Here is a 12,905-nt window from a genome sequence, read left to right as displayed (position 1 = left end):
TTCCTTCCACTACTCACCATGTCTTAAATGTGGATTTAGAAATATGATTAGTATCTGAAAGAACATTGTTGCTCTCTTGCTGTCAGTAAAAAAACAGGCACCTCACCAGCTGCACAGCAACACCACAAGTGCCAAAATGTTGTAGAGGAGTTTTGTGTATTGTAGTTATTGGACAGTAGAGAGTTGATCATTTCTTCTGCAAAAAAAAAAGTTTTTGTGGTTCTAACGCAGTTAGCTATTTAACTTATTTGCAGAAGATTATTTGCTCTCCACTCTTAAAAGGTAATCAGAGTGTTAAATGAAAGCTTTGTTCTCTCAGGCTGGGCAGTGCTCAGATCATGCAGCTCAGGTCTGCAATGAGAAGTCTCAGCTTGCCAGACTGCCCCACAAGTGCTCTAGAGCTCTGAATTGCCTACGGCCCCTCTTACATACCACGTGCTTATGCAGCCTCCAATACCTTAATGTCAGTAAAGCTTAGGACAAAAGGATTGCAACCTCATCAGTTCGCTGTTCAGTCGGGTAGCTGTCATGCATTTTCATGAGCTATTTATTCCGGCATTAAAAAAATAGCATATTAAACTTGCAGTGATGCAATAAATCCCCTTCTGAGGCTTCAGTGTTTGTCCAAAGAGTAGTAGCCACGTCACGCAGAACACTCTTTTTGCTCTGCTTGTTCAAGTGAATTTGACAGAAAGATGTTGATGGGACACTCTGTACAAGGGAGTATAGTTATTTTTGAGGAAGATTCTTTGCAAAACCAAGATAAAATTCAAGTCAAACTACACTGAAGTTAGGAGCTAAAGGAGCTACAGTAATTGGTAGCAGCAAAGTATGGGACTTGACTGTCCCATTATATTAGTGGGGCTGTCGTGCTAGAGTGAAAGTGCTAGGGAAATGACTCTAGAGTAGTTGCTGGGAAATTACTCTGGCATCAGTGATGCCAGGTTTTGATGACAAGCCTTGCTTCTAAGAAATCTTGATTAACTCTCTTCAAAGGAAAAATTTTCTGTTCTACGTGATATGAGCAAAATGTTGTTTTCTAGCGCGACGGGGCCGTTTTACACTCTCCTCTTTTCCCTCCTGCCTTCTTTCCCTCCCCTCTCCTCAGATGGCGGGCGGCCTGTGCTCTGGGCGCTCCCCGCGCACGCCGGGCGCCGCGACCGCCACCGGCGCCCTGCCCTGAGCGCCCCACGGCAAGGCCGGGCGCTGAGTGCCCCACGGCGAGGCCGGGCCGGCCCCATGGCCTCGGCCCGCGGGACGCCGCGCGGCTCCGCTCCCGACGGCGGCTGGGGCTGGATGATCGTGGCCGGCTGCTTCCTTGTCACCATCTGCACCAGGGCTGTCACGAGGTAAAATCTCATTTATTTATGTATTTATTTATCTTTATTTTTTCTTTCCTTGGGGAAAGAAGTAGTAGATTTGAGATCTCTCGTAGCGGCCCACAGCTGATGGGGTTGATTCTGGCTGGATACATAGCCCCCTTTTGCTGTATTTTAAAGGCTCCCTAAAATCCACAAGGATGTGGGGATACCTAAAAGATGAACATCCCTCTGATTTTATTTGTGTCTGGTATGACAGCTGTAGTATCTAAACACACCCTCATGGAGATATATATTATATATATTTATGTGGGTGTTTTTTTTTTTTTTTTTTTTTTTTTTTTTTTTTTTTTTTTTTTTTTTTTTTTTTTTTTTNTTTTTTTTTTTTTTTTTTTTTGAATCAAAATCTCAAGCAAACAGTGTTATTTAAGGCTATAATGGTTTGGTAAGGGAGAGAGGAATCATTTAGGGTCTCTTCATGTCCACAGTGTCTCTTTAATCCAACATTGGTGGTGGTTGTTGCCATTTCCGTAGGATTTGTTGCCCTTCCACGTCTGTTTCAGAGATGTGTAAATAATACTCCCTCTTACTACACGTGTTGCAGGTACTAACCAGCCCGAGCAGGTCAGTGACCTAGAGAGGCCCTTCTCTATATTTACTTCTGGCATCCTAAATATGCAGGAAATACTTCCTGTATTTCTCAGAAAGAGAAGGAACAAGAATAGACTTCTGTCCCGTGTAAGCCCAATATATACATTGGGGGCAATATGGCTTCTACAGCTGGTGTTGAGTGACTTTGTCAGTTAGACACCAAGAAGGGTCATCTGTATGATCACGGACACTTAAGCTATATTTAGCAGAGAGATAGGCATCCAGGTAAGTGTGGAACAGAGATAGTATTTTTTTTCCTACTTAAAATATATAAATTTTTTAAAATAAGTCTGCCAGATTTAGGAATCTAAAGTCTAAGATCCTTGAATAAGCTGTATAAATGGGACCATTGCCCCACTCTCTAGGTGTCCCTGCTTGAGCAGGAGAATTGGACTAGGTGATCTTTAGAGGCCCCTTCCAACCTCAAGCATTATGTGATTCTGTGCAAAATGTACCAACCCCATAATAACAACAGAAATTCCATGGTGGATTTCTTTCCTTTTTCATATGTGAAACATTTTGCATCCATGAAATCGTCTAATGCCTGGCACACCTCCAGGGTACATGCACGCAAGGGTAGAGCTGGAGAAAGTGACCCTTGATTTGCAAGAGGGGGAAGAGAGTGGAACATGGGGCTCTTCTGCTTACTCAGATGTTAGAGTGGAGGTGTGCAGCCTTTTAATCCACTCCCCTGTGGAGATGGACAGAACAGTGTTAAGAAAGCAAAGTAATTTGTCCTGGAAACATTTTAATAAAACTTTTAGAAGGTCCTTGGGCTCCTGCCGTGTTTTGTATCTGTATCCATGAGAAATTGCATTTGAGTTCTCGTGGTTTTGCACTTGTGCTCTCATTCATACATGGCTACAGATGGTATTGATTCTATAGCTGCTCTGGTGGCCTTGTCCCTCTGGCTTTCACAGCTGTGAATGCCACCAGGCCATGGCAGGCTGGTGAGTCAAGAATAGGCACTGGAGCTTTGGGTATCAATATCATAATTGGGTATGATATTGGGAAGCAATATCATAATATAGGATACCAATTGATGCTGATAATTGCACATTTCCATTGTATGTCAATTCAAAGAAAAAAATGGTTGTGAAAATCTGGCATTGAATGCCGTACTAACAAACTTGCTGTTAATGTTCATAATCTCTCTGAATTGGCTTGATCTGTCTGAAATGGGCTCTAAGTCAGTCTAATCTGTCTAATCCTAATGTTGGGCTGTTACTTGGATGTTTTGTGATTCAGTTGTTTTCCTTCAATAGTAAGACAAATGTTTTCTAGGCAGCTGCCCCACATTTAACAGGTTGATGTTCATGTTCTCTTTCCCAGATGCATCTCCATATTTTTTGTGGAGTTCCAGACCTACTTTGGTCAGGATTACGCCAGAACAGCTTGGATCCATTCCATTGCAGACTGTGCCACCATGCTCTGTGGTGTGTATTGCTCTTCTAAGTCCTTTATCTCCGCTCATTTTTCAGTTCCATGGGACCTCTGCTTTTACTATGTTCACCAGCTTTTAGCTGTTCACTAACAGCTTTTATTCTATTTTATTTTATTTTGAAGCCCCGCTCGGGAGTCTGATCAGTAATCATGTGTCCTGCCAAGTTGGTATCATGCTAGGAGGGCTGCTTGCATCTACAGGACTAATTTTGAGTTCATTTGCCACCAGTCTGGAACATCTCTACTTATCGTTGGGAGTCCTTACAGGTAGGAGGCATTCGTGCATTTTGTTCCAGTCAGGAAAACAAATGCGGGATTGTTCAAAATCATATTCCTCTCATTAGAAGAAGGGCCATCTCCTTTGCTGTTTCACAGTGCCAAAGCACTGGTCTGTAGAGACTCAGACCAGTTGGCTTCCTTTTAAAGCTGAGCTTTTGGCTGTCCTTCATGACCTGAGTCTGACATAGCCCAGTGTCGGCATGCTACAGAAGCAATTCCTTAATACCTGTTGAGGGAGGACTGTGGATAACCTGAAATACTGGGATGGCAGAAGCGACTGCTGCTGCACAGAAAGATTTCATTTTGCCTGTGATTTGAGAGAGGTTTGTTGTGGCAGGAGTTTGAGTACCCCCAAATATTTATATATTAGCAGATCTTAACAACAAATGAGTAAACAGAGGATGACTGGGTGAATACCTAGCACCTCACATTGCACCTCACCTTGCATTTATGTGCATCATATTCTTGGTTGCACTGCTGCAGCTGAAGGTCACTTTGCATTCAGGTATGATGCTGAATGTTTTTGCTCTGTGCAGTCTTTCCATTGACTATACACAGAGGAACTCGAGAAGGGCTGGTGGTTACACTGACATTCTTCACTCATTAATATTGACCTGGTAGCCACGGTGATATAAACCCTTGTACTTGGTGCCCTGCTGTTTAGTAACAAGTTGGTGGAATTACTGCTGTTCACATGCTGCCAACAGCTTATTTGTTAAGAAAAAAAAAAAAGTCCTTATTGTGGTGCAGGTCACTCCTGCATTACAATGTTAATCTTTGACAAATGTGTTTGTATCAAATAAAAAGGCTCCTTGTAACCCAAAGGACCGTTTCACATACCATTCAAATGCCACCGAGGCTTCCTGTTTGAGAAGCACTATGATTATTGTGGTGGGAAAGCAGTTGCACTTGCTGCATGGAGTAGTAAAGAGCCTGTTCTGCAAGCAGTGAAAATGTAGTCTATAAAGATTCACTAATGCAGAAAAAAAAAGTCATGGTAACGTTTGGTGCTGATGCACTAAGAGACACCCTGCAACCAAGCTAGATTGGAGCTGACACCATAACCGACTAAGGTCTAGGTCCATAAAAGCAGCGAGGCTTAAAACTGAAGAGTGAAGCAGAGAGGAGTTGGGGCACTGGCAATAAGTAGCAGAGGTCCCTCTGAGAACCAGGAACACATTTTCAGTTCCAGTTTTTCATTTATTTTTCACAAGATATATTAGATTTGGGCGACGCTGCTGCCATGAGTCCAGCTCAAGGCCCTCGGCCTAGACCCTCCTCTCACATCCCGATGAGTGCTGGGCAGGTGACCGTTGCACCAGTCACTGAAGCCCCCTTCGCCTGTCCTAGGAGGCCGAGTGCCCGCTGTGCAGGGGAACGTCTCAAGCCTGTCCCAGCACCGAGTGATAAAGCCCTTTGCTGGAAATGGGGGCAATTCTAACATGAATATACAACGTGCCCCAAAATCCCAGTCAGGAACTTGTTTCTATGTCTGTTTTGGAGCATGTTCATCAGTGTTAGAGCAAGCATTTGCCCTGAGATTAACTCTGCACTCTGGTTTCTTCAGTAGAAGCCATGACTTTTTGCCCTAGTTTGAGATGGACCTAATTTATTTACTAAATTGGACGTGATTTTGTCTTCCAGGGCTTCCTCCTCGTTTTACTTGAACACAAGGATTTACAAATGGTCAGCTAGTTGCTGCGTGGGCTTTGTTTAGCTGACTCGGAAAGGTTTATTGTAGAACATATTGTAATAGAGATAGATCTTTTGGGTGTGTTTCAGAGACACGGGTGCAGTGGACAGGGTTGCAAGAGGCTGAACACAAAGTGGTCTCTCACCAGGCCAGGGTGCCCAGTGCCCTTGCTGCACAGGCCCTGTGTTTAAGACCTCATACAGTATAGACCGGCGTGTACTTTTACTAATATTTTTGACAATCCTTGTGCTCATTATTAAATGAGTCTCATCACTCCTTACTGAGCCTTGTTGCTATAGGTTAATGATGGTCTGTTAGGTTTGTCAGTGACACTGACAGTGGAAGAAAGGAGTCATCTTGGTTTCTGTTCACACTTTAACTGGGCAGTTCAGCTGTGCTAATGAAAGTAGGTGGTTGTTTAATTAAATGTGTTCTATGCACTCTGCTCAGTGTTAAGCCACCTGCATTATACTTTCTTTTCTAGGACTCGGGTTTGCACTCTGTTACTCTCCAGCCATTGCCATGGTGGGCAAATATTTCAACAGAAGAAAAGCGCTGGCTTATGGAATAGCCATGTCGGGAAGCGGAATTGGTACCTTCATCTTGGCCCCAGTGGTCCAGCTCTTAATTGAGCAGTTTTCCTGGCGTGGAGCATTACTCATCCTGGGAGGTTTTGTTCTAAACCTCTGCGTCTGTGGTGCCTTGATGCGGCCTATTGCTCTCAAAGAGGACCGTAAAACTGCTCCTGAGTTCCTTGAACAGGATTATGTCCCTGATGCACAGAAACAAGACTTAAAGCAAATGTCCAATTGTTCACCTTTAATCAAAGCATGGTCCCGAGAATGTTTATGCTACTGCTCGTGGAAAGAATATGACTTTTTACTGATGCCGGGCTTCATGGTGCTGGCAGTGTCGGTTTTGTTTATGGCCTATGGCTGTAGCCCTCTCTTTGTCTACTTAGTGCCTTATGCTTTGACTGTTGGAGTGAGTCATCACCAGGCTGCCTTCCTCATGTCCATACTTGGTGTCATTGATATCGTTGGCAATATCACCTTTGGATGGCTAACAGACAGAAGGTAATGGCTTGGGGCTAAACAAACGTGTGCTGTAGCCGGTGGGAGGCTGGATCCCAGTGAGAAGTTGATATATAAAATTTAACATTAGGGTCGGGTTGTCCACAGCACGCACAACTCCTCCAACACATGGCCTAACTTCTAGAAATGCTTTCTGATTGATGGTTTTGTCTCTGAATTTTTCAAATTCTGCTAACTTATTTTTTCCCTAAGAAATGAAATGTTTGTGCAAAACTCTTGCGTTCAACTGTGGAGATGTAAACCGCTACGCTGATGGCTGAAAGTATATTGAGCATGAGCTTCTCTACGTAATTGGTAGAGAATATCACTCTGCTTCTGCCCCTCTGTCTCTTTTGTGCTGCTAGAGAGGTACAGAAGTGATGGAAAAGGAACAGGGACCTGGTCCACTATTGTCACACAACTGCTTAAAGGGACTGGCCTAAAGTAGTTATACGTTTTTCAGTGTATGAGGACTCATTGCTCTGCAAAGCCAGCTCATTCCAGCTATTGATATGCACAGCAGCTGTAATATCTATAAAGCCTGGCTGAGCTAAGAAGTACCTGGATTCTAAAGGTCAATGTAAAAGACTGAAATGCTACCTGTCAAGGCATGGAAACTGAGATATTGCCTCCAATTACAATTTATTCATTCCTGTTTTGAAATCTGCAGGTGTCTGAAGAAGTATCGGCACTTCTGCTACCTCTTTGCGGTGGGAATGGACGGCCTCTGTTGTCTCTTCCTGCCGGTCCTCCAAAGCTTCCCTTTGCTTGTGCCTTTTTCATTTACCTTTGGCTACTTTGATGGGGCCTACGTAACGCTGATCCCTGTTGTGACAGCAGATGTAGTAGGAACTTCTTCCTTATCATCGGCTTTGGGTGTCGTGTATTTTCTGCACGCCATACCGTACCTGGTGAGCCCGCCTGTTGCAGGTCAGTCACAAATGACTTTCCTATAATCTCAGTGCTATTCCGGATTTTTACCCGGATTCAAAACAGAAGTATCCAGCATTTAGTCAAGAACTGGTCAAAAACGGGTATCAGTGTCATGGTGAAAAATTTATTATAATTTTTGATGGCTGGTTTATGTTTTGATTATAGCATTTGGGAAAATTAAAGTCTTGGAAACTGAGTGTCTCGTACTTACCTTGTGATGGAGCATCCTCTTGCTATGGAAGTGTGTCTAATGAAAGAGCAGGGCAGGCTAAGCCCAGGTTTGTACCTGCTGGAGTCAGGGCTTCCCCACATGATCTGCTCCGATTTCAGCGTCCCCAGAGGAGAGAAGGACAGAGGCATCAGGAGGGGCACCAAGCACTTCATTCAGCTAAGTGCCCTCTTAGCGAAACGAGGATATTGTATAAAGGTAGCACTACATGTTGTTATGTACTTCCTTGCCCCATCTTAGTAGCATCAGAAAAAATCTGCAAAAAAAGAAGTCCTTTTGGCTCCTTTAAATAAATAAATACATCCTCCCCTATCTTTATGGACACTGAGATACAGATTTGTGGCTAAGAGTCAGTATTGTATTGTGGCTTTGATTTTTTCAGGCTATTGAAACACTGAATATGAACTAAGTATTTTTGCAACATTTTGGACAAATTAATTACAGTCTTGATATTTTTCCTTTGAAATGGTAAGAATGACCTTCCTCTGGTAGTCTTATTGCATTGTGGAGAAGACTATGCCGAGTGCCTTGTCCTTTCTCCCTTCAGTCTCCCATACGGAATTGCGGGTGGGCCTTGGTGGGATGTAGAAGAGCCACGGGGACAGCACATGCACACTGAGCAGGAAGGGAGCCCCTGAGCAGAGAAGGTGGCAGCTGGACCTTCTGGGAGACGTTAGGTCCCGGTTAAGCACTGTCTTATTGGGGTGATTTCTACATAGGGAACAAGCTGAAATTTGAAGCAATACTTATGGAATGCCCTCTAAAGAGCAGAAGTGGCGAGGGTGGGAAAAACAAAACATTCCTTGTGAAATGACTTGATTTTGAAAATGGAACCAAAGGAAGTTTCTCTCTTAAGTTCTTTAGTCCAGAGAACTTTCCTTCTCAATTCCTAAGGGCTTTGAACAGGTGGGTTAGTCAACTTGACTACTGTTTGCTTTTATGCAGCCCTCCTCACTAATAACGAAATATCCTGTTTCCTGTCAGTGTCATTCTAAGTAATGATGAGTAAAAAGATCTTTATGCAATTTTGAGCATTGTGGAAGGAATATTTTTGAAAAGGCCATATATATATATATGTGTATGTCATATATTTTATTTGTTCTTGATGTCAGTTTCCAATTAATCTCTCCTTCTGATGTTTTTAATTGCAAAAACACTGAAAAAAATTAAATATTTTCAAATGATGCAGGAGCCTAGGGCATGACTCATTTAATGCTTCCATATGAAGATCTCACACATACAATATTTGATCCCAGGGCTCCCTAAGTATGTCTCAAGACAGTTAAATCTGTGCATATGCAAGATACTTAGTGCTGTCGTGATGGCTGCTGTGCTTTTTCTCATTGGTTTGACCTCTGAAAAGAAGCCCATAAAAACCTTACCTACATGCTAATATTAAACTGAAATTCCTCTACCTTTACCTGCCTTGCAAAGAATAGTGACAGCCATATATATCTGTATAATTAAACTGTAGGGATATATCTAGGTATCTAGATAGATCTAGATATCTAGATCTGCAGAATCTATAAATTATTAGAAACCTGGAAACCCTAAAAACGTGTGTGTATTTTCTTCTCTCCCTGCAGGTTGGCTTGTGGATACAACTGGCAGCTATACTGCATCATTCCTCCTGTGTGGATTTTCTATGATATTTAGCTCAACACTATTGTGCTTTGCGAGAGTAGCAAAGAAAATCAAAAAGACACGTTTGCAGTCACTCGCCAATGACGCCAGCACCAAACAGCACATCTGGACAAATGGAGCGATAGCTTATTCTGTCACAGGAGAATTAGACCAAAAGGATGTTGAATTTTTGGCTGTGGACACAAAGAGCTACAGCAACAGATGACAAGTGCCATCCAGACTGAGCACAGCACAGCCAGGGTGGCAGTGGTGTTATGCTGCTGAGGACTTCAGTTCTGTGAAACGAAGCATCTCCCAGTCACGTTTTTCCATCAGCTTTTAGTAGGCTAAAACTGACATACAGCAACAGTAATACAAAGTTAATACAATAATAGGACGTAGCTGGATTAAAAGTAAAGAGCTTATAGATATACGTGTTCCAAATTTGTTCCTAATGCTGTGTCTTGACTCTTCAAGTAATATTGAAGAAGATAATTGGCTGTAATCAAAATTCGATTTTGATGTTTTCAGTCAACAAAATGAAGTACAAAATTGAAGTTGAAATTATTTTTAAATTATTTTTTGAACCACGACAGTGAAAAAAGCTTTTTGGTGGCCTGGTCCCTTATATTTCAATGGACTAATCAAAGAACCCACTGAAGACCTTCACACTTATCCCTCTGCATAAAGCTCTCTGCACATAACCCTTTCCCTTGCCAAAGTTGTTTCTAGAAAATGTGTCAGGAAGCGGCAGTTAGCCTTGAAAGCAGCTTTATTTCTGTTACAGTGAGCCTAATGTTGGTATGCAAGTAGCCACTTTGTTTGAGGTAAGTTCCTAGAGCTGCTTTCCCAGCTCTCTGCTACACGGAAGTTGTAAAAACTCTTTTCCTGGGATCAGAAGCCTAAATTTCCGAGCCCTGCCGGCGCTGGCACGGGAGGTGCCGGAGGGGCAGCACTGCTGGGTCACAGAGCCTGTCAGCACCTTCTGCCCAGGGGCCAAGGGGCTTTCTGGGTTTCCAAAGGCACCGCCGCTTCCTGCTGCCAAATCAGCAGCTCTGGAAGCAGGGAGTGCAAACAGCTAATGGAGAAACCGCTCACGGGCCGTTGGGGAAGAGGATCACAGAGTGGTACCCGGCAGACAGGTTGTTGCAGCGTGTTGCCGTGTCAGAGCTGTCTCCTTTCCTTGGATCCAGTCACCCATTTGCACCAGCTGAAGAGCTGATCAGGTCATTTGTCCTGAGTGGCCAGAGAACAGCAGCTGTGATCTGCTGATAATTTCCTGCTGCTTGTGCTAGCAAAATGCTCCAGCTGGCTCCCTTGTAAAGACTGTTCACCACATGTACCTCATGGGATAAGTTGCCGATGTGATGATTTATTAAATAATGGGATGCTTCTGCATTTCCAAAACGAAGAGCAGGATGAACTTCACATTCTGAAATGTGAATCATTTCTGTATTTTGATACTGTTAAAATTTTTTTGTTCATTAGTAATTTGATCGGAGTCCAAATAATTTTCATCAGTGCTCAGTTAGTAGTGTGATAATCATCTACAGTGTATTTGATGTTTGCTAATGATGTCCTGTTCATATGTCCTGTTTGTTCAGTGCCTCAGAAGGGAACGCAACACAGACTGTGAAGACTGAAGTTAATTTAGATCAAAAGTAAAAAGAGCCCAAGCATAAGGGCATGATGTATTTTTCATATATACAAATAGTACATGTGTTAAGTAGTTCCATTTTTCTTGCATATTTCAAACATAACATTGATACTGTTTGTCTTTGGTTGGCAAGTTCAAAGTGTTTATAGCAACCGCAGTCCAGAAGTCGGTTCAGAGCAAGACCCGTGACTTACAGAACAGACAGAGAGAGAAGTTTAAAACCTGCTTAAAACTAGTGACATGGCACTACCTCAGCTCTGGGGCGTCGGGTTGGAGCCACCAAGAATGGGTTGAGTTTCATTAGATGCCACAGGGCTGAAGATCTAGGGCATCCCGAGTACTTCCATGAGCCAAAGTTTTTTTCCAAATGTGCCCTTTTCTCCTTGCTGATCTGCTAAGCAACAGCCAGAGTGGTCCATGCTGGAGTGCCCTTTGGGAAGAGCAGTCCTGACCAAGGCTTCCTCTGTTGGGCTGCTATGTCTTCAGTGCCAGGCAGAGCAGATCTGCCATCCTAATGGCTCTGGCCAATGGCCTTAACTTATTTTCCTGTTATTTGTGTATTTTTCAGAAGTACAGCTTTCAGTACTTCCATTTCTTTCTAAAGGGCTTTTAAATTGGTCATGGAAAAGATGAGCAGGCCTCTAAGTTTGATATGGACATAAAGGCAAAAATTAGAAAGCAGTATTTGCACCAGAAATATCTTATCTTGAATATCAATTAACATTCAAAGCCAAACACTAGAAATATTCTAATCTGAATTTGGAATATTGTTAATATCATTTTTTTCAGGCAAGATTCTGACTAAATATAACAGAGCTGGTGAACTTGGCTTAAAAGAGCTCTTTTTACAAGCTGTAGGTTAAAACACCTGCCTGCCAAAGCAGCTGTAAAAGCTCCCATCAGCCAGACTGAACCCTGCCTGTCATCTTTCCACCAACCTCTGTTTCCTAATGAATATTTGCCCTAAAAATACCCCCAAAAGAAAATTCGTAACATGTTACTATTGCAAGTTTGACTAGTGTCTAAACTATGTTTTTCTGTAGGTTTGTGCCTGTTTTTCCAGCTAAAATAATCTGCAGTCATTCTTCCAGGCTTATGCAGCCAGCTTTTTGAGAGAACAGGAACAGAGGGAAGGAGGGTACCAACTTCACTGGTCTGTGCCCGTGAGGAAGGACAAGTAGCCTGAGTCAGGACTGGTGAGACTTTCGTATCCTAAGCAAAGTTAAAGTCAACTTTGGTTGTTGTTGATTTAATTTTGTTAGTGTGATCCTGGGATGTAATCTAATTGTTATTTTGTGACAGAAAATAAAATATATCAAGGAACCTTAAGTTTGGTTTTAAGATATGTGCATTTTAAAAACAGAAAATAAATTATCATTAGTCTCTCGTGAGTTAGGAACAATATGTGCATTAAAAAATTAAAGGCGGTTCTGTTAATTAGTGGTGATGAAAATACCATTTTTACATCTAAGTGCTAAGTTCCCTATGAAGAACTAGGGAGTCATTTGGTCTATAAAGACTTACTGTTTCAGTAAGTTATAAGTCAGTGCTGTTAACAAAACTTTAATAACTTTTTTCAACCTCATGATGTGTCAGCAGTTATTCATGCCAGAGTTGCACAGTATGAATTGGAACAATACAGACACTTATGCCCTATTAAATAATCCTGTATGACAAATAATTTGTGTTTTCAGATATATTTTTATTTGAATGCCTTTTTGTTGGCATTTCCCTTTGTACGTCCCACGTACGGTTCACACTGCCAGTGAGTGCTTGTTTTCAAACCTAACGCACCCAGGCTGCGTGCCTGGACACAGAGCTGTGCAGGGACGGTCTGGAAGCTGCTCTGCATGCGGGGCAGGCAGGGATGGGCAGGGAGCTGGGAATCCTCAGCTGGGATAAGGCTGTGGTTCCGGCCAGCGGCACGATGGCCTCGTCGGACCTGCCTTGGGCAGCGCCTGTCCCAGGCAGAAACGCGGGGTCCTGCCCCAAATGCATCCTGATG

General features: G+C 42.9%; 1 protein-coding gene across 2 annotated transcripts; it reads left to right on the top strand.

The window, feature by feature from the left end:
• Positions 1 to 1,275: 1,275 nt before the first annotated feature.
• SLC16A12 (solute carrier family 16 member 12) lies at positions 1,276 to 11,942 on the top strand. 2 transcript variants are annotated; one of them, XM_026051680.1, is made up of 6 exons: positions 1,276 to 1,349; positions 3,303 to 3,406; positions 3,537 to 3,680; positions 5,870 to 6,461; positions 7,129 to 7,388; positions 9,207 to 11,942. In XM_026051680.1, exons 1-6 carry the CDS (start codon positions 1,297 to 1,299, stop codon positions 9,467 to 9,469), a joined length of 1,416 nt encoding a protein of 471 aa, XP_025907465.1. In that variant the 5' UTR covers positions 1,276 to 1,296; the 3' UTR covers positions 9,470 to 11,942. The 2 variants fall into 2 exon arrangements, with proteins under 2 accessions (XP_025907465.1, XP_025907473.1); XM_026051688.1 differs by lacking the exon at positions 9,207 to 11,942 and adding an exon at positions 8,003 to 8,158.
• Positions 11,943 to 12,905: the final 963 nt, after the last annotated feature.

The sequence above is a fragment of the Nothoprocta perdicaria genome, unplaced genomic scaffold, assembly GCF_003342845.1.
Source record: "Nothoprocta perdicaria isolate Ctin4 unplaced genomic scaffold, notPer1 scaffold_111, whole genome shotgun sequence".
NCBI classification, from domain to species: domain Eukaryota; kingdom Metazoa; phylum Chordata; class Aves; order Tinamiformes; family Tinamidae; genus Nothoprocta; species Nothoprocta perdicaria.
Note: the sequence above shows the minus strand (reverse complement) of the source record. Positions and strands in the feature narration are given on the sequence as shown.